At 31.0% G+C, this 22921-nt stretch overlaps 1 protein-coding gene across 3 annotated transcripts in view; it reads left to right on the top strand.

Annotated features, from left to right (window-relative positions):
* Nucleotides 1-22921, top strand: part of Duox (dual oxidase) — a 390283-nt gene that overhangs the window by 360682 nt on the left and 6680 nt on the right. For all 3 annotated transcript variants that reach the window (XM_075381172.1, XM_075381171.1, XM_075381170.1), the window contains 10 exons: nt 494-629; nt 2054-2190; nt 4072-4275; nt 4767-4912; nt 8106-8269; nt 9530-9904; nt 14616-14833; nt 15325-15621; nt 16660-16824; nt 21930-22085. In XM_075381172.1, coding sequence (XP_075237287.1) covers nt 494-629; nt 2054-2190; nt 4072-4275; nt 4767-4912; nt 8106-8269; nt 9530-9904; nt 14616-14833; nt 15325-15621; nt 16660-16824; nt 21930-22085 — 1998 coding nt within the window. The remainder of the gene's footprint in view (nt 1-493; nt 630-2053; nt 2191-4071; nt 4276-4766; nt 4913-8105; nt 8270-9529; nt 9905-14615; nt 14834-15324; nt 15622-16659; nt 16825-21929; nt 22086-22921) is intronic.

The raw sequence follows: 22921 nt of genomic DNA on the forward strand, positions 1-22921 counted from the left end.
CCAGAGGCTAAACAGGAAAAAGAAAAAACTAAGGACATAAATATCAAGTTCTAAATACACTTGAACATTTAAAATTTTCAAACGTATTAAATTTATTTTTAAAAAAACATATTAAATGAACAAATATATCTAGATTAAATACTTAGTATATTGTTTTATTGTATAATTAGAGTTCTCATAACCTTTTAACAGGCACAATTAATTTTTTTTTTTTTTTTTTTTTTTTTTTTTTTTTTTTTTTTTTTTTGCTAATGGATACTCAACCGAATTAGAAAAAAATAATTAGTTCTGGAAGGCCTTTAGAAAAAACTTTGGTGATAATGAATCATTTACGATATTTTAAAAAATTATTTAAAAAACATTTTTGTGCTTAAATATTTAATAAACATTTAATCTGTATAACGTATTTTAAAATATCCCAAATTATAATAATATCCCAAAAAAATATTTAATGTAACTAATTATTTTATGACTTATTTGTTAAATTACATAGGCACCTCGAGATTTAATGCTCGCAAAAGCAGAAACAAGAGAACGTAGACAAAAACGACTCGAACATTTTTTCCGAGAAGCGTACACCTTAACTTTTGGATTAAATCCTGGAGAAAAAAGAAGAAGAGAAGATGAAGGTACTTTTATATATTTTTATTTCATTTTTAATTTATTTTATAGGTGAATCTACACCGTTACAACGACTGTTTCTCATATCCTACTCTCCATGTCGTTCATTCTCCTCTGTTTCCTCTTTTGAATAACTGTAGAACGTCTTCTTGCCATCTCTTTTCAGTATTCTCTGGTTTGTTTTACCAACTGTTTGTCTTTACCATGTCCACTGTGGTAACTTTGATTATTCCTTCTGCTACATATGTCCATACAAGATTTTAGATACCATATTTTGATATTATTACCTATTTTTATTTTATCCCTTTACAAATGTGTTGTAATTTTGCATCGTGTGTGAATCTTTGTTGTGAAGTGATTTTAAAAATATATAACTTTAAGGATTGATCAAGTTATGCATATGTAAAAAATAAATAGGTTGGTCCAAGCAAAGAGAGTTTTCATGCTTTCATGCCAAAATATATATATATATATATATATATATATAAGATAAAATATTTATAATATAAAAAATATATATAAATCTAAGAATTAAAAAAAAATTCTTGAGAATATGAATTTAGAGCACAGTATTTTTAATTAGTTGAAGTATGCAGTATGAAAAATATAAAGGAAAAGAATCAAAACCTTTTAGATATTCTGTTACAGAAGGATATTAAAATTTATTTAGGTCAGTTAAATTTGAAATGAAGTAATCTGATTACAAATAGAAAAGGAGAAAACTTTGAGCCAGAATCTCATGAAAAAAGAATTAGATTGTTGGGCCAAGTATTAAGATTTAACTTTTTTGCCCGCTTTTGTTAACTTGATAATAGAGATGTATTAGAAGTTAAAAACATTTGTGAAGACAGAAATTTGAATTAAAAAAAACAACAGATAATTGAAGATGAAAGATGTAATACATATGTTGGTGGTAAAATATTAGCACAGAATAGAAAGAAATAGAAAATTGCATCAAATGATTCTACTGATGACTTGAGAAAAAGATTAAGTTAATAAAATTTTTGATTAAAAATTATTATTATATTTTTTTTTTGTGATTTTTGCCAGCCTCTGCGGCACAAGTAGTAGCAGCGTCTTGGCCTTTATCCAGAGGACCCAGGTTTGAATCCCGGTCAGGCATGGAATTTTTCTTACACTACAAAAATTACATTTCATATTCCTACACATAAGCTTCAAGTTTCTGTAGTGAATCTCATCAAGCAAAAAACAAAAAAAAATTTAGAAAGACCTCAGTTGAACCTTGCTACAATGGGTAACCACTTTCATTGATGTACATTAAAAAGATTGATTAATATTACACTGGCTTCTGTACAATTTATTTAACATAATCAAACACATTTCTTTCATTTTTATATTTTATTAACATAAATATCATTTTATTTTAATAATATAAAATCAAAGTAACCATTGATTATTTTTCATTTTTTAGGCGGAGAAGTTGTAATGCGTACATCACTTTCAAGAGCTGAATTTGCAAGTGCTCTTGGTATGAAACCAGATGCTGTTTTTGTTCGTATGATGTTTAATATAGTCGATAAAGATGGTGATGGAAGAATATCATTTCAGGTAAAAAAACTCAGACTTATTTCATTAAAAAGAAACATTTATGGAAACATTTACAGGTTATTCATTTTTGGAAATATTTAATTGTGTACAAAAAAAGGGACTGGATAAATGTAATAAATAATTTTTATTTTTCTGTTTGTTTAATACAGAGAGGTATAAAAGTCGCGCACATCAAAATTAAAGTGTCTATAAGTAGTAGTGTAGTTGAAAAAGTTTTATCGGTACCACAAGATAGTAGCACCATGGGTATTAACAACAACAAACTAAACTCCATTGTGATGTGTATTGATCATATGACACTTGCAGTAGTGCTTTGTTTATTACTCTGTAAACATGTCGTTTTCCCAAGAGCAACAAGTTTTCATTGTTGAACATCATTTTTTCTTATGCACATATAGATGAATTTAATGGAAAATATCTGGATGTTGTAGTGCTTAACAGTAGGACCATAATAAGATTAATTGTCTGATTTAGAGAATAAGGATCAGTTGTAGACAAGAAGAGAACTAGGAGACCAGCCATTTTTGACCGATGCTAAACATGCTGAGATTAAGAATGTGATGCAGCATTTGCCTTCAAAAAGCATGAGGAAACTATCAGTACACTCTCAGATTTCTTATGGAAGTACTCAAAGAGGAGTGAAGCAGTTACACTTTCGTGCATATCTTGCTCACATTGTACAGGAATTGAAGGAACCAGATAAAGAAAAGGGCATAGTGTACTGCACATGGTTTCGGCCATTTATTGACAACCATGAAATTTCAGAGCTTGACCGTGTTTTCTACATTGATGAGGCATGGTGTCATCTTAGTGGCTATAGGAGTAGTCAAAACACTAGAATTTGGTCGACTGAAAACCCACATGTATTACACAGAAACCCCTTACACTCTCAGAAAATGGTAGTGCGGTATGCCGTATCACATCGTTAAATACTGGGCCCCATTTTCTTTGTTACTACAATGAACAGTGTTGCGTACAAAGACATCATTACACAGTTTATTGCGTTTCTTGAAGATGATGAATTTTATTGGTTCCAACAGCGTTACATATCACACATCTAATGAAAACCGTGCTTTTTTGTGTGAGTTTTTCGGAAAGCATATCATCTCTATAGGATTATGGCCTCACATTCACCTGTTTTGACTGACATCCCCAGATTTCTTCCTGTGGGGTTACCTGAAAGGAAAGGTCTATAAAAAGAAGCCATATGCGCGCTTGCACACACACACACACACACACACACACTGGAGGAACTAAAGATGATCATAGCAACGGAGATTAACATCAGTTTACATGTGCTCCACAAAGTGGCTTCAAACATGGTAAAAAGACTTCGTACATGCATTACTGAATGGGATAGCCATTTTAAGCGTATGTTGTGAAAATAAATAAATCTTTAAATGTTATTTCTTAATGTCTTATTTTTTTTTATTAATTTGATGTGTGCAACTTTTGGATCTCTCTATATATAGAGCCTTACACTATAAACAGAAAACACTCACCTAGTAAGGAATCTGGTTCACCCACTACTTTCAGTTCCTAACACAGAGGAACTTTACTAAAGGAAATGTGAGAAGATTTATGATAATAAATAATTATTTATTGAGATAACAATAGTGTGTTTCTGTTGAAATAAATGTCATCCATACCAATCGAACTCAGTGCTTCGTACAATTAATGTACTTCAAATTGTAATTTGAATTGTTGTATTTCAAATCAAATTTGAGATGCCTAGATTAAGTAGTTCCATTACAACTTCTGTTAAAAAAATAAATAGAGAGTTTCTAATTTAAAGTTAACTCATAAATTTATATGTTTATTAATTGTTTTTTAATGTAAAGTAACCTATAATAATAGATTTTTTTTTATCATTTATTTCAGGAATTTTTGGATACTGTTGTATTATTTTCACGTGGTAAAACAGAAGATAAATTAAGAATAATATTCGATATGTGTGATAATGATAGAAACGGTGTAATTGATAAAGGAGAATTGTCAGAAATGTTAAGGTCGTTAGTTGAAATCGCAAGAACTACTAGTTTGTCAGATGCCCAAGTTACTGAACTTATTGATGGAATGTTTCAGGTAAGTGTCTGTGTGGTATTTTTACTAGTATTACTAATAGATTTATTATATCAGCTGTGTTTTGTAGTTACTTTTCTTTACATCGACTATAGTATATTTGAAAAGTAACTGTACGCCTGTTATACACTAATAGAATACCACTTAGATATTACTTCAAAGGATGAGATGTAAGAATACAGTAACTAATATATCACCCTTTATTCTTAATTAGTTTACTTATTCACAGTTTAGTAAAAATTTTAAATTGTACACAATAATGTCGGTTTGTCTATTATAATTCTTAGTTACCATTTTTTTTTGTTAAATTGTAATTAAAAGATCTTGCTCTGATAAACATTGGATATAACTTAAATATATTTACTCTATTGAATAAAGGATGCAGCTTTTTACAAGACCAAACTATTAAAGCTACATTCTAGATTATCAAAAAATTCACTTTTTTTAAAATTATTTGTTACTATTGTATTATTATTTTTTTTCTGATTTTCTAGAATGCTGGTTTGGAACAAAAGGATTTCCTGACGTACAATGATTTTAAATTAATGATGAAAGAATATAAAGGTGATTTTGTCGCCATCGGACTTGATTGTAAGGGAGCAAAACAAAATTTCTTGGATACATCAACTAACGTAGCAAGGTAAGAGAGAATTAATAATGAAATATGTTGTTAAATTACATAGTTTATTATCTGTAATAGGCCTTCTTGATGATTGGCCCAAGGCCATATCAAGCCTGCATGGATAATTTTATTAGCTTGCCATCAAAACAACTGCACATGAGAAAATCAATATGATATTTAATGGATTGATAGTTGTTTTTTTTTTCAAAATTTCCTATATCAATTGTGTACTCTTTCCCATCACAGCATTTTTATATAGTTTATCATTTGCAATTATAAAAATACTTTCATTTTAATAACAAGTAATATTAAGTAACAAGGCAGAATGAACAACAAACATGTTATACTATGTTGTCTTCAAGTAACTAGATATGTTAAATTTGCAATAAAGTGATATCAATTATGTTACGTAATTTAAAAAAAAAATTATGAAACTAAACCAAGACTTCTATAGTAAAGTCCTTGTTTCCACCTGGATCTTCATTAACATTTAGTAAAACTAATAATTAGCATACACCCTCAGTTTAACAATGTTTGGAGTCTGCAAAGGTCAAGAATAAAATACAGAAATTTCTTGGTGGCCAGAAAGGATGTTTTTCATTCACGAAGAGATCATTAGGAAGATCATGCATGGTTGCACTGATGTCAGAACACCATACGGTACTGCTTTTTGAGAGTAATAAAAAATTGTCCTTTCACATAAAAGTTTTAATTAAAGGCTGGCCTACATTTTATTTTAATATTAAATATTCATTGTAATCATATTTCTTAATGAAAGATATTGTTACTTCCTTAGTGTGTTACAGTTTTATGAAAGACACTGCTGTTGTCTGAACATATGTATATAGATGGCGACAAAGTAAATCATTTGATATGAAAAAAATTACTTTTGCTTCTCATCAGTGTAAACATTGAAATTAATGTGCATTTTTCATAACATTGTCATGTAACCGATAGTCTTTGGCTGTGGACCATATTCTTGCAGTCTGCTATAATTTAAAATCAAATGTTCACGTACTGGAAAATTTACAAGTGCACCCCTGATTGCATGATTGAAACAGGTCAGGTTAAAGAAGATAAGAAAATTCCTAAAAAATACAAGAAAATTTTGTTATTACTGCTTCCACATTGCTGCCAAATTAACAATTAAACTGATTCATCTTATCACTGTTACTGCTGATTCATCATAGTGTAGTTTTTAGCAGTGATGAAATTGAAATCAAAATGCGATGAATTCTGATCAACTTATTATTGAACTTTCACAGAGTAGTTACTTTTCTGTAATTGCTGACAGGTCAACAGATTTTGAATATATGGCTCACAGTTGAGCCATATATTATACATATTAACTTATATATATACATACATATTAACTTATATATTATACATATTATATTATACATTAACAGTTTAATGTTGTTAAATTGTTTAATGTTGAAAGATTTTTGGGGAATTATTGGGATTCATACTTCTTGCTTGAAGAAGAGGAAATGTTATATTTAATAAGATGTCAGAGTTGTTTAAGTCAAAAATCTCAGTATTGTGTTACTTGTTACTGATGGAAATTTAATTACATCAATTGATAAAGAAGTTTTGTTGGGAAAATTGAAAACAAATAGTCGTGTCATTCCTTATCACTATACCGGTACCAGATAATTCTAAAAGGACTTCACACCTTTAAAAGCATACAGAAATATATTTTTTATAACTTACAAATTTGGTTGAGGTCTCATTTCATAGCAAAACATAAAGTTTTGTTTCGCGTAGTACATTAGTACTGAATTCAGCCTCCAGCACTGTCACCAGTGTTGTTAATAATGGATTCATTTACTGATGTGAAATGTGCTCACTGTGTGTTTTGGTTTCATGATTTCCAGTCAGCAACTGCAGTTCAACGATAATTTTTGTAGAGAATAGAGTCTCCTAGTAAGTGTAAAATTTACTCTTGGCACCAAACCTTCATCGAGATAGGTTGTTTTGTTAAACATACAAAATCATCAGGATGCTTATATATCCCTGAATCTGCTGTGGAACAACTTAGAGAAAGTTTTGCCTGTAGTCCAAAGAAATCAACTTGACGTGTATCACGTTAGACTGGTATTCCACAAGCGACTGTTTGACAGGTATTACATAAACGACTGCACTTGAAGCCACACAAACTAACTGTGGTTCAACTCATTACAGATGACGATAAGGTTGCTCGACTGCAGTTTTGTATAGAAATGATGGATGGAATCACAGAAACGATTCATTTTTAGACGATGTAATTTTTAGGGATGAGTCAACATTTCACATCAGTGACAAGGTGAACAGCCATAATTACCAAATATGAGGCAGCGAACTTTACACCTCATTCATGATAGCCCTAAGGTGAGTGTTTTTTTATGCCCTAAGCAGAGTGTGTGGCTCATTCTTCTTCAGGAGGCAACCATAATTTATATCATTTATCAGGACATGCTTCAAAATTTTCTAATTTCTCAGTTAGACGATCATGACCAAGATGGTTGCCATCAGCATGACGAGATAACACTTCATTCCTGTGTAGAAGTCCAAGATTTTCTCAATACTTGATTTGCAGGCTTGGTCGTTAAGGTCACATGGCCACCTTGTTCCCTAGATTTGACCATTATAAATTTTTTTCTTGTGGGGTTTCATTAAAGATCTGGTTTACATACCACCTTTGCCTGCTGATCTTGTCGCGCTAAAACTTTGAATTAATCCTGCAGCTGCACAGGTAATGTCCAACTTGCTGGCTACAGTCTGGAAAGAAATCAACTTCAGGTTGGATGTATGTTGCATTACAATGGAAGAAGCTATATCAAACCAAAGTTAATATTGGGTGAGGAACCTTATGAGTTTTTCTATGAAATGAGACCTAAGCTGAATCTGTAAGTTATCTAATAAATTTTTATATGCTTTTAAAGTTGTGAAGTTCTCTTTGAATCACCTGGGTATTAGAAAACACACTTAAAAAGCATTTAAAGATTTCACAAACCTGGACAATTTTCTGAGATCAAAATTAGCTTTGAAACAAAGAATCAAACTCTTTTTATTTAAAAGGCCTGAATTCGAGTTTTCTGATGTATTTTTTTACTTGATGCCATCTAGTGGATATTATTAAATGAAATGTATATAACTTTTGCACAATGCTAACAAATATTTAATTAATAGTTGTAAATGAATGATTCATTTTTGTTTTAATTAATTTCAGAATGACAAGTTTCCATGTAGATGCATCTCAAGATGATGATAAAAGTTGGCTTTCAAAGCATATAGATTGTATGACAACATTCTTAGAAGAAAACAGACAGAACATATTTTATTTATTTGTATTTTATGTAATTACTATTGCATTATTCATTGAACGTTTCATACGTAAGTTAATTTTTATTTATATATTTTTTATTATACCTCACAAAATATTTTATTAAAATTCTTAAATTTTTTAGTTTTTAGAATTTTTCTCCAGATATTTACAATTTCTGTTTTGGAAGGAATTTCATCTTAGGAAAAATTAATTATAATTAATAGGAGAATTATTATAGAAACTCCGCCAATCTACATGATTGAGTAATAGCATCTCTCCCTCTATAACCTAGATTACCTTTCCTTCCTTCATCTTACAATTTCTAGTCAGACAATTGCCTATAAAAATCACATCTAATACCTTCCACGAAGGGAGTGCATTAGACCCTCCACAAAACTAGGGTCCCATCTGGCTCATTCCTGCGACCAGAAGGCACTAGCGTTGAAAGTCCTTTAGTGGATGTACTGTAGAAGAATTGCATCATGGGAAAGATGCAAATATCTTCGTAAACTACCAAGGAATAATCGAGTAAAATACTTTCACAAACACAATCTACAAAGGATAATCCCAAACTCTGTCAATCTTAAAAAATACAGATTAAAAAAACAACAAATAAATGCCATTAAAAGTAAAATACCCATCAGATAAATAGAAAGACCTAGTAACAAGGGATTGATTTCCAGGATCTGCAATATATAAGGGGTTTAGAATATCCTCTGATATCCTTGCGTTCCATTCCATTCCATTTTATCCAAAGATTCTAGGTTAAAGTCCTGGTCTGGCATTCAAGAATTTTTTCGCACAAAATAAAAATTCATTATCATCCTTCGGCATCTGTTACTAGGGCACCAGTCATTGTAGTAAAAAGAACAAATAAATAATAAATGAACAAAGATAAATGATATAAAAAATTTGTACGAATTTAATATATTTTCTAATCACTGCACTTGTAATATTTTTTGTAAATTCTTATAACCAAAAAATTGTCATAACTTTCAATATACATAATGAAAATACATACATGTTGCTATCCTTCACAAAAATACATAATCTAACACTAACCCATTGTATGTAGTACAATGTATTGTATAAGAATTAATTAGAAAACATAATATAGATTTTCTCTGTCTAACAAAACTATCATTAGTTGGTATTTTATAGTTTTAAAGAGGAAAGGAACTGACTAATACTACATAATTTGTGATTCATAATACTGATTTAAACTTTATACAACAGTTAACAATCTTTAAATGAATATACAAACACTTAATTTTATACTTTTTTTTTAATAATGAATTTGATATTTATTAAAGCGTTTTATTTTACAGATTATTCATTTCTTGCTGAACATACTGATTTACGACATATTATGGGTGTTGGTATTGCAATAACAAGAGGATCAGCTGCATCGTTAAGTTTTTGTTACAGTTTACTGTTATTAACAATGTCACGTAATTTATTAACAAAATTAAAAGAATTTTCAATACAACAATATATACCGCTTGATGCGCATATACAGTTTCATAAAATCGCTGCTTGTACCGCTTTATTTTTTTCATTGTTACATACTGTCGGACATATCGTTAATTTTTATCATGTTTCAACACAGCCGTTAGAACATATACATTGCCTTACGAGTGAAGTTCATTTTCCATCCGATTATAAACCTGGAATTAGTTTTTGGTTATTTCAAACTATAACTGGTAAGTTTAAGTTTATATCTATTGTTTTTTATTTGAATTTTATTAATTAATAAAAATAAGTATTTTTACAGATAAACACATTAATTATGTATTACATACATCATATGAAGAATGGTTTGATATTGAGGGGTGTCACTAGCGCCCCCTCTGGCAAGTATGACAACTTGACAGAGAGGCAGCGACGCTAACTGGATAATCTTTAAAGTAGGGTTTTTCGACACCTTCCGTACCTTCAAATTCATTTTATTTGGATATATGAATTGTGTTTAAGAATCCTGAATAAAAATATAATGTTATGCACAAAACAGTTTTTCGATTACCTTTTTTTTTTTTTTTTGTCTTCAGTCATTTGACTGGTTTGATGCAGCTCTCCAAGATTCCCTATCTAGTGCTAGTCGTTCATTTCGGTATACCCCCTACATCCCCAACAATTTGTTTAACATACTCCAAACTGCCTACACAATTTTTCCCTTCTACCTGTCCTTCCAATATTAAAGCGACTATTCCAGGATGCCTTAGTATGTGGCCTATAAGTCTGTCTCTTCTTTTAACTATATTTTTCCAAATGCTACTTTCTTCATCTATTTGCCGCAATACCTCTTCATTTGTCACTTTATCCATCCATCTGATTTTTAACATTCTCCTATAGCACCACATTTCAAAAGCTACTAATCTTTTCTTCTCAGATACTCCGATTGTCCAAGTTTCACTTCCATATAAAGCGACACTCCAAACATACACTTTCAAAAATCTTTTCCTGACATTTAAATTCATTTTTGATGTAAACAACTTATATTTCTTACTGAAGGCTCGTTTAGCTTGTGCTATTCGGCATTTTATATCGCTCCTGCTTCGTCCATCTTTAGTAATTTTACTTCCCAAATAACAAAATTCTTCTACCTCCATAATCTTTTCGCCTCCTATTTTCACATTCAGTGGTCCATCTTTGTTATTTCTACTACATTTCATTACTTTTGTTTTGTTCTTGTTTATTTTCATGCGATAGTTTTTGCGTAGGACTTCATCTATGCCGTTCATTGTTTCTTCTAAATCCTTTTTACTCTCGGCTAGAATTACTATATCATCAGCAAATCGTAGCATCTTTATCTTTTCACCTTGTACTGTTCTCCGAATCTAAATTGTTCTTTAACATCATTAACTGCTAGTTCCATGTAAAGATTAAAAAGTAACGGCGATAGGGAACATCCTTGTCGGACTCCCTTTCTTATTAGGGCTTCTTTCTTATGTTCTTCAATTGTTATTGTTGCTGTTTGGTTCCTGTACATGTTAGCAATTGTTCTTCTATCTCTGTATTTAAACCCTAATTTTTTTAAAATGCTGAACATTTTATTCCAGTCTACGTTATCGAAAGCCTTTTCTAGGTCTATAAATGCCAAGTATGTTGGTTTGTTTTTCTTTAATCTTCCTTCTACTATTAATCTGAGGCCTAAAATTGCTTCCCTTGTCCCTATACTTTTCCTGAAACCAAATTGTCTTCTCCTAACACTTCTTCCACTCTCCTCTCAATTCTTCTGTATAAAATTCTAGTTAAGATTTTTGATGCATGACTAGTTAAACTAATTGTTCTGTATTCTTCACATTTATCTGCCCCTGCTTTCTTTGGTATCATAACTATAACACTTTTTTTGAAGTCTGATGGAAATTCCCCATTTTCATAAATATTACACACCAGTTTGTATAATCTATCAATCGCTTCCTCACCTGCACTGCGCAGTAATTCTACAGGTATTCCGTCTATTCCAGGAGCCTTTCTGCCATTTAAATCTTTTAATGCTCTCTTAAATTCAGATATCAGTATTGTTTCTCCCATTTCATCCTCCTCAACTTCCTCTTCTTCCTCTATAACACCATTTTCTAATTCATTTCCTCCGTATAACTCTTCAATATATTCCACCCATCTATCGACTTTACCTTTCGTATTATATATTGGTGTACCATCTTTGTTTAACACATTATTACATTTTAATTTATGTACCCCAAAATTTTCCTTAACTTTCCTGTATGCTCCGTCTATTTTACCAATGTTCATTTCTCTTTCCACTTCTGAACACTTTTCTTTAATCCACTCTTCTTTCACCAGTTTGCACTTCCTGTTTATAGCATTTCTTAATTGCCGATAGTTCCTTTTACTTTCTTCATCACTAGCATTCTTATATTTTCTACGTTCATCCATCAGCTGCAATATATCGTCTGAAACCCAAGGTTTTCTACCAGTTCTCTTTATTCCGCCTAAGTTTGCTTCTGCTGATTTAAGAATTTACTTTTTAACATTCTCCCATTCTTCTTCTACATTTTCTACCTTATCTTTTTTACTCAGACCTCTTGCGATGTCCTCCTCAAAAATCTTCTTTACCTCCTCTTCCTCAAGCTTCTCTAAATTCCACCGATTCATCTGACACCTTTTCTTCAGGTTTTTAAACCCCAATCTACATTTCATTATCACCAAATTATGGTCGCTATCAATGTCTGCTCCAGGGTAAGTTTTGCAGTCAACGAGTTGATTTCTAAATCTTTGCTTAACCATGATATAATCTATCTGATACCTTGCAGTATCGCCTGGCTTTTTCCAAGTGTATATTCTTCTATTATGATTTTTAAATTGGGTGTTGGCAATTACTAAATAATACTTCGTGCAAAACTCTATAAGTCGGTCCCCTCTTTCATTCCTTTTGCCCAGCCCGTATTCACCCACTATATTTCCTTCCTTGCCTTCTCCAATGCTTGCATTCCAATCTCCAACTATTATTAAATTTTCATCTCCTTTTACGTGTTTAATTGCTTCATCAATCTCTTCGTATACACACTCTACCTCATCATCATCATGGGCGCATGTAGGCATATAGACGTTAACAATCGTTGTCGGTTTAGGTTTTGATTTTATCCTTATTACAATGATTCTATCGCTATGCGTTTTGAAATACTCCACTCTCCTCCCTATCTTCTTGTTCATCACGAAACCTACTCCTGCCTGCCCATTATTTGACGCTGAGTTAATTACTCTAAAATCACCTGACCAAAAGTCGCCTTCCTCTTCCCACCGAACCTCACTAATTCCTACTATATCCACATTTGTCCTACCCATTTCCCTTTTTAAATTTTCTAGCCTACCAACCTTTTTTAAGCTTCTAACATTCCACGCTCCGACTCGTAGAATGTTATTTTTTAATTTTCTGGTGACCCCTTCCTTAGTAGTCCCCACCCGGAGATCCAAACGGGGGACTATTTTACCTCCGGAATATTTTACCAAGGAAGGCGCCTCCATTATTGCTATGTGAAAATGCAGAGAGCCCCATTTTCTTGGAAAAAAAGCAGCTGTAGTTTTCCATTGCTTTCAGCTGCGCAGTACTCAGAGGACTGAGTGATGTTGATACGGCCGTTTAAGTCGTCCTGACTCACGCCCCTAACAACTACTGAAAGAGCTGCTGCCCTCTTCAGGAATCATTCCTTAGTCTGGCTCTCAACAGATACCTCTCCGATATGGTTGCACCTTCGGTCCAGCTACTCTGTATCCCTGAGCACTCAAGCCCCCTCACCAATGGCAAGGTCTCATGATTCATAGAGGAGGTTCGATTACCATTCTTGTTTTATTTTTTTTTATTGGAACGCTGTTGTCAGCCATGATACTTGACCTTGGGTGTCGATCATAACTTTCATTTTCTACACTTTCTTGCCCACCTCTTAAATTATCTGGCCTATGTATACACTTGGTTCTGGGGCAGTGTAGCATCTCCAAACTGTATCTTTAATCGAGTTAAAATTTCTGTGGGTTTAATGGCCCTCATTAGTTAAAAACTTTATAATTATATGTTGTATAACAGATGACAGAACCTCTTACTCACTCATCGCTATATTGATGACAGAACAGAGTGGAGGAGCTGACCAAGTTGGTTCCCCCTCTCTAATACACTGAACATTAACCCCCCACTCTGTCATCCAGCTCAGAACTTCTTGCTGTATAGAATAGCAAACTTTAAATTTGTTACACCACATACTTTCTTTTTCTGTTTAGCTTCTAGAACCACCTTAGGGTATTACTTCAGAGAATGAATGAGGATAATATGTAAATGAAATGTTATCTTCTGCAGTCTCAGACTGATCATTCCTGATATGTGTGCGTTTAATTGAAACCCAACCACCAAAGAACACTAGTATACATGATCTAGTATTCAAATCCATATAAAAGTAACTGCCTTTATTAGGATTTGAACCTTAGAACTCTCGACTTGAAAATCAGCTGACGAGTTCATCACTATACCAACCTGGTGGATTCTACTCAGAGTACTTCCATCTACAGTATCATCACTATAAAAAACTTTTAGAGGACGATGAATGTCATTAGCATTCATTTTTTTCTCTGTTAAAAATTCAGCCATTGCATATTGTTTTATTACGAAAGCAGGCATACTAGACTCCATAACAATGGCAAGTAACAAAAAATGAGAGGGCGTAGGTCAACGAGTTTTGGAATATTAGTACTAGGGGGATAAAACTGCAAATTGCTGTCGCTTTGTGCAACATTTTGTTCTCCCGCTACATTTCAGTGTGACATAGATTTCAACCACCCATTACATATATATTTTAAATAAATATTACTCCTTCTGTGGAATTAGCTCTAAAAATTACAAACCAAGGCAATTAATATATTTTCTTTTATAATTATGTAATAAAATATTTAAAATTTTATTTTCAGGTATCACTGGTGTTTTACTGTTTATTACGATGGTAATTATATTTGTATTTGCACATCCATTAATACGTAAAAAAGCATACAAATTTTTCTGGTCAACACATAGTTTATATATTGTTTTATATCTATTATGTTTAATACACGGTTTGGCAAGATTGACCGGTCCACCAAGATTCTGGATGTTTTTCATCGGACCTGGTATTATATATACGTTAGATAAGGTAAGGTTTTTTATGTTTGTTATACTGTTATATATAGTAAGTCAGACAGATAGTTTATTCAATATTCCTTCTGGTGAACTCCATTTAAAATTGATGTTTATTTTCACCAGTAGAACGTGTTCTAAACGTTTGTTGCATTCTCCATGAATCAATCTATTTTTTTTTTTGTATTCCTCCAGTTATGTTAATAAATGGAAATGTTTTTTACGTGCACTTTTTATTAATCTGTGGACTTTAGTATAATTTATATTTCAGTGATATGTATTGAAACTGAAATACTTAATTGTAGTGTTTTTAATGATTCTGTTACATATGAATGATACATTCTGAAAAACATCATTACAACAATATTTTTATTAAAAATAACAAACTAAATGAAGAAGATGCACAAAAATATCATTTATTAATTATTATCGATGATTTTTTAGATTAAAATTGATTTTATTGAATATAATATATATTTATTGTAATATTTTCCTTTTTTCTTTTAGGTTGTAAGCCTGCGTACGAAATATATGGCACTAGATGTACTAGAAACTGAACTTCTTCCATCAGATGTAATAAGAATAAAGTTTTATCGCCCACCAAATTTTAAATATTTATCTGGTCAATGGGTTCGTTTAGCTTGTACTGCGTTCCATTCTGATGAATTTCACTCATTTACACTTACATCTGCACCTCATGAAAATTTTCTCTCGTGTCATATAAAAGCGCAAGGTCCTTGGACATGGAAATTACGTAATTATTTTGATCCGTGTAATTTTAATCCAGATCAAGATCATCCAAAGGTGTGTATAATTGCTTATTTTATCATTTAGAATTTAATGATTAATTTTCATTGGTTGTTGTTTTTCCTCTAATTTTACAGTTATATAACAAATTTAAGGTATAGATATAGTTCATTATTTCGTTGTAGATTGATTTTTCATTTTATTTTTAATATATAAATGATTTTAAAAAAATAATTGTTTTAAATACAATTAAAAATAAAATATACAAGATGTGTTTATTAAATAATGAAACTATATTTCAGCTACTCAAACAAAGTAGTAAAAACTGATTTTCTCAGAATCCTTCGATGTCTTTAAACTAGCATGATTGAATCAATACTCCAAACCATTCAGTTGTTTGTAATTCATTGTTTCACGCAGTTGTGTTTTCTGTTATATGCTGGATTAATGCTAAGTTTAAAAGTTGATCAATATTTCAATTTGATATTTTTAATATATATATATAATTATTTTTCTGAAACTAATGTTTTAAAGATTCATATGTAGATTTATATGTACAATTACATATACCACTTGTATAATATAAACCACCTAATATAGAATATTGAGATAAGACATATCTTACCTTAATTTTATCATGAAATAAAATTGAAATTTTTCTATCTTTTCTCTATTTTATTCAACTTATCATGTAACTTATTACCATTTTTTTTTCAGAATTTAATTTTCTACAAGTTTTTTAAAAGTTTTATGTGTTTATTAACAGTTTAACTAAGTTATTGAAGTCAGACATAAAAAAGGTTTTTTTTACCGCAGTAATAAGAAGTCACTAATTCTGCCCCTTAATTAGTGACCTAAAAATTTCAGTATAACCTCATTCCACCGGGGTAGCTGAAATCTGAGTGAAATCTTTCACTGTCCATAACTCGTAAACAAAGCATTTTAGGACATAAGTTTACGTGAAATTTTCCATTATTTTCGTGAGTAGAATAGGTTATGTAAGTCCTGGGAGAACTTCGTGATATACTCTATATATAAAGATTATCTTAAAAAGAAAACAAATTAATTTAATAGGTAATATTACTATGATTACAGATACGTTTGGAAGGGCCTTTTGGTGGTGGTAATCAAGACTGGTATAAATTTGAAGTCGCTGTTATGGTCGGTGGTGGTATTGGTGTTACTCCATATGCTTCGATATTGAACGATCTGGTATTTGGTACTTCAACAAATCGGTATTCTGGTGTTGCTTGTAAAAAGGTAACGTATAAAATTATATTTATTTGTGTGGTGTGTGTGTGTATGTGTATGTGCACATGTGCATGTTAATGCATGCACATGAACTGCATACATATGTAAATGCACATATGATTGTGTTTACTAATTTAAATACTGAATTAATTTTTTAGTTTTGCAACTTTATGTAAAGAATCACATTTAACACATACGATTCCAGTTTTAAAATCCTAGTACGATAATAATTTAAAAGGACAGTCTATCAGCTTACAATGAAGTGTATTTATGTTTCTTTTTCAGGGTGGTAGGATGGGGGTCCCTGCTTTAAATCCAAAATGGCATCTTCCAACTTGGCTCCATTTTGGAGTAAACTCCATTTAGAGATTTACGATTGGTTCAAATATTGTATTTGTAAATTTATAAACACAGCATAGAGAATAGCCAATTGGCAAGTAACTCGGTCTTATTACCTAAATTATTTTAAAGGTCTCGGATTCAAGTTTCTGGGTTGTTTTTTTTTTTTTTAACTTTTTTGTAAACATGTATTTATATTATAATGGATTTAAAAAAAAAAAAACATTAAATGTAGATGATTTTTTTTTTTGTTATATAGTATTTACCAGGTGTGTAAATATTAAACCAAAATTTTTGTATGGAAAATACACATTTATTGTATGAAAATGATAAAAAATATTTTATTTGAAATATTGTCCATCGCTAGCTATACATTTCTCCCATCTCTTTGATAATTTATGAATGCCAGGCAAAAAAACTATTGCTGTTTTGAGGCAAACCAGTCATCGAGCCATTTTTGTACATTTTCATAAGAAGTGAAGCGCTGCTCAGCAAGTGCATGTCCCATTGATGCAAAGAAATAGTAGTCGGATGGAGCCAAGTCTGGTGACATGGTGGCATGTGAAAGTATTTCCTAACTGAACGCCTCAATCATTTCCTTGACTGGTTTTGCTATGTGTGATGGTGCATTATCATGAAGCAAAGTCACTTTGTGTTGCCTTTTTTGATATTCTGGTTGTTTTTCATGCAATGCTTGATTTAAATTGATCATTTGTTGTCGATAGTGTTCAGTATTAACAGTTTCACCAGGTTTTAGCAGCTCATAATAGACTCGCACCCTTCTGATCTCACCAAACAGAGCATTGTCTTCTTTCCATAGCGATTTGGCCTTGAAATTGATGTCGATGGTTTGCCTGTAGTTACCCATGATCTTTTACACTTAGGAATCTCAAAATATATACACTTTTCATCACCTGTCACAATTCGATGGAGTTATGACTTTCTTTTGTATCAGGCGAGCAGCATTTTGAAAGTAGTTTTTCGGTTTTCTTGCTGTCTTTCATTCAGTTCACGTGAAACCCATTTTCCCATGTTCTTGATCTTTCCCATGGCTTTCAAACGTATGGAGACGGTTTCTCGTGTTACATTTAATTGATCTGCATGTTGTTGTTGTATTTGAGCATCATCCTCATCCAACAATGCTTGCAATTAGCTATCTTCAAACTTTTTGGGTGATTTTCCACATTCTTCGTTTTTATGTCAAAATCGCCACTTTTGAATTTTTTTTTTAAAAACCGCTCAAAGCACTGTGATTTACCAAGAGCATGCTCACCATAAGCTTTGACAAGCATTCGATGCGATTCTGCAGTAGTTTTCTTTAAATGGTAACAGAAAATCAATGCTGTCCACAAATCATAATTAGTAGGTAAAAAAGTCGATATATTCAATGCTAATTAAAACTATGCTGTTGTATGAAACTTATATTGTTGTGAGTTGAAAAGCTTTGCCAGCTGTCAAAGAAAGAAAATGGTGCCAATAATGCGGATTGATATCTATGAGCAAATTCTGGTTTCATATTTACACACCTGGTATAAGAATCTGGAAAAACTATATGAATTTCATGTTTCTACTAATTATTTTATTTGAATATAACAATTATTAACCTAAAAATCTTTAAAAACATATAGGAAAAAGGAACACGTGGGAAATGAAGGGTTAACAGATTTTTTTTTATAAATCTTGAAAAAACTTAAAATAAGTAGTAAATCCATTTTTGAAATTTCATTACACCTGTTACTACAATCCTTAGGACAATAATTATCAAAAATATAATAATCCAAACAAAATATAAATGTTTTCAGATTGTAACATGCAAACTGAAATTTAAAATAAATTTTTATTTATTTATTTAAACCGTAAAAAAATTAGATTCTTCAAAAATTGATTAAATTTAGAATTTAGAACTACAAAAATAAACCACACCCAGTAACTGAGAACACTGTTGCTACTATAAAAAAATCTTGTTATGTCATTTAAAGTCTAGAACAGTCATTAACTACTGTATTATATATTTGTATAATTATATTTTTTAACTATTTTTTTGTAATTTGTAACTTCATTTTTACATTTTAATATTTTAATATAGAACTTTAATTTCATTATATAGAGTGTTAGTTTTAAACACAACCCAAAAAAAGCAACCAAATTTAAAGAAAAATAAAGTGGCATATTTAATGAAATTACTTATTAATATTAAAATTATTTGTGCAAAACAATATTGAGATCAAATTTTTTTATAAAAATATTGAAAATGTTCACCATTTTCATTAATACAGGCGTTTAACCTCTTTTTCATATTCCATGTAACCTTTCCAAGCGAACCTTTTCCAGTTTCTCATAATTCTTGAATTATTTTGGCTTTCATTTTTTCAATGGTTTGAAATATTTTTGAATACACAACCTTTTAGATATCTCCAAAGAAAAAATCTGCAAGAGAAAGATCAAGGACCTAGCTGGCCATAAGCCAGTCGGTCGATATTACTCTTTCACCAAAGAAATTTTTCAAAAGGTCCATTGTTGCTCTTGCTGTGTGATATGTGGCCCCATCTTGTTGAAACCGTGAATCATTTAATTCTAAATTTGCAATAAATTGCATTACAATTTCTTTGTAGAGATCTGCATTAAGACTGTTTTCAAAGAATATGGGGCCAATTATTCTACTTCTGGAAATTGCACGCCACACCAATTTTCTGTGTGTGTAGAAGTTGTGATTGGATTATGTGATGTTTCAGTAGCGCTCATTCCGACTATTAATGTAACTACTCAAATGAAACCAAGCATCATCTGTAAAAAATACATTATCCAGCAATTTTCAGAACAAACTGATTAAACCAATGACAACAGTTGGAGCATAGCGGCATAATCAAATGGGTGTAATTTTTCTGATACATGAGTTCAATATGCCATTAAGTTAAATAGCAAGGTAGCTTTAACGGTATTATACAGAAATATTCCTTTTTGTTGCGCAAGTTTTTGTAATGATTTACTAGGTGAGTTAAAAAACTTACCCTAAAATCTTCCAATATTTCGTCATTAAATACTAAATGTTTCCGGCTAAATCTCTGGTTGCAAATAGAATCAGTCCCTTTATATTTCTTTATTAAATGACGAATTAAAATTTATTTGGCACATTCTTACCCGGGAACTGCAATCAAAAAGCTTCTTGGCACAAAACCAAAAGATTACTTGTTAAATAATTTTCCACAATAAAATCCTTTCTTCCATGTTCAAAATCAATTCTTCTTCATAAAAAACACAGATAACCAAAAATATAATTGCACAAAAAAGAAATATTAAATTATATCGTCTGATTATAAAATGACTATAGGTAGTGCTGCCCAACCTCTTCATCTGAAATTATTGTATTAACTTTTCCACAAACTATTTTGCTTGAGTTGCGTTTTAAAACACACTCAGTAATTATTAAAATTTTTTCAAGCTATTAAAATAACGATATTTAAATTATTTTTTCATTTCATATTTAAAATAGTTTATTATAATTCTTCAAAGGGTGAAAAAGGCGTTGACTTCACTATTTAACCCCTTTTTTGCATGTAAATTTTATATCAAAGTAACCAAAATATTTTATGTTTTTCTAAGTTTGATTTACATTTTTATTGGAATGGAATTTTTAAAAAATATTATTTATTAAAAGCTTTCCTACCAATAAATAAATTTAAAGAATGAATTTTTTAACAATTATTATAGATTTTATAAGAAAAAACTATCCTGTGACATATTGACAAAATATGATTAACCTTCAATTGGTGAGGTGATGTCAAAATGACGGCATGCGTCTGGTCCCTATGTGATTATCCCCACCCTTGATCACATAATGAAATGTGCTTTGCAGTAGCTGGTTATTTTTTTAATTGTAGTTAGATTGCCGTGCACTGAGAATCTTTATAGTGTCCAATTTTTCTCAGTGATGTGCGCTCACCATTTATGTAAGTACAATTTCCTTTCATAAAATGATCAGATAATGCAGATTTTTGCTTAAATATTAATTTCTTTGCATCTAGTTATTTCAATTTTATTACCAAATCGTATTAATTTTTTCCAGTGTAAAAATGAACGTGAATGATCAGAATTTCGAAGAAGCAATTCTTCTTGAACTGGATGAATGGGAAAACTAGGATTCAGATATTGATGAACCAATTACAGGTCAAAATAGGGAACGGGAACATTGCAAATGGTAATCAAGAATGGGCTAGAGATGGAAATCGAGAGGTGGTTGATCGGAATGACATTATTGTCAGCGAACATGACACAGATTCTGAGGTCGACAATTTCAGGAGGTTGTAAAAATGTAGGAATTGATAAACATGGGGCAGTAAATGAGAAAATTTCTGAGTAAATCCAGTTTTAATGGTCTAATGTAGAACTGAGAAGAAATGTCGAAGTTGCGACACAAAATATATTACGAATTGATAACAGGCATAATATTTGAAATAAAAGTGAAATTAGAATATGGGCTAAACTATTTTCTTATTTCCTATTTTAAAATGTTTTACTGTATTAAAAAGTGGTTTAAAGTATTAAAGGTATTTTGAAAACCTTCATTCACTTAACAATAACTAAAAATAAAAATTTACCTAAAAGTGGACGTAAAAAAAACAAAAAATTAAGGGGTGTCAAAATGACGTCACCTCACTATATGTGTCGGTGAAATATCACCTCACCAACTGAAATTTAAACCCTTTTTTCTCTGTAACAGTCAAGTGTATATTTTTTGGTTAATTTTTATAATAATAATTTTTATTTTTACTTTTCAGGTTTATTTCTTGTGGATCTGCCCATCACATAAACATTTTGAATGGTTTATAGATGTTTTAAGGGATGTAGAAAAGAAAGACGTGACAAATGTATTAGAAATACATATATTTATAACACAATTCTTTCATAAGTTTGATCTTCGTACCACTATGTTGGTATGTAATTATTTTCAAAATCTTTTAACTTTAATTTTTTTTTTTTTTTTTTTTTTTAGAATGATGAAGAAATTTCTATAATAAAATTGTTATTTATTTATGAAATGAAAATTACATTTCAAACAGATCAAAAATACAGGGTTATCATAAAAGAATGGTGCGGTTTCAGTAATTCATCGGAAGATTGTAGGGAAATTTCTAGATGTTATATCGGTATCCCTGAAAGCCTCCAACCCAAAAGTTTGTTTATCAGCAGTTGTAACCACAACGTCAGTTCTTGTATTGTTGTTGCGGTGAGTTTAGTGAGTTACTACTATGTTCTCCGATAAAGACAAAGCAAAGTGTGTTTTATTGATGGCTGAATTAAAATCCATAATTTTACTTCAACATGCGTTTCGACGTGAATTCGGAAGAGATTCGCCACACAAAAATAACATAACATGTTGGTTCTAACAATTCGAAGAAACCAGATCGGTTAAGAAACAGAAATCAACCGGCAGACCAAGCATACCAGACGAAACGATTGAACTAATTAGACAATCGGCAATTAGAAGTCCTGGGAAGTCCATCCCCCGTTGAAGCGTCAAATTAGGTATTCCAAAATCCACAGTTCACAAAGTTTTACATTAAAAACTGAAATTACACGCTTATAAAATCCAAATGCTGCAGGAATTGAAACTCCGATGATGGTGTAAAACATTACAATTTCGCTGTTGAAATGTTGGACAGAATAAGTGAAAACGAATCGTTTTCAGACAATATAATTTTTACAGACGAAGCTACATTCCATGTGAATGGATGTGTTAACAGACATGTCGTTTGGACATTTGTTGAGC

Source organism: Lycorma delicatula, chromosome 13, assembly GCF_047948215.1.
Source record: "Lycorma delicatula isolate Av1 chromosome 13, ASM4794821v1, whole genome shotgun sequence".
In the NCBI taxonomy this organism is placed as follows: domain Eukaryota; kingdom Metazoa; phylum Arthropoda; class Insecta; order Hemiptera; family Fulgoridae; genus Lycorma; species Lycorma delicatula.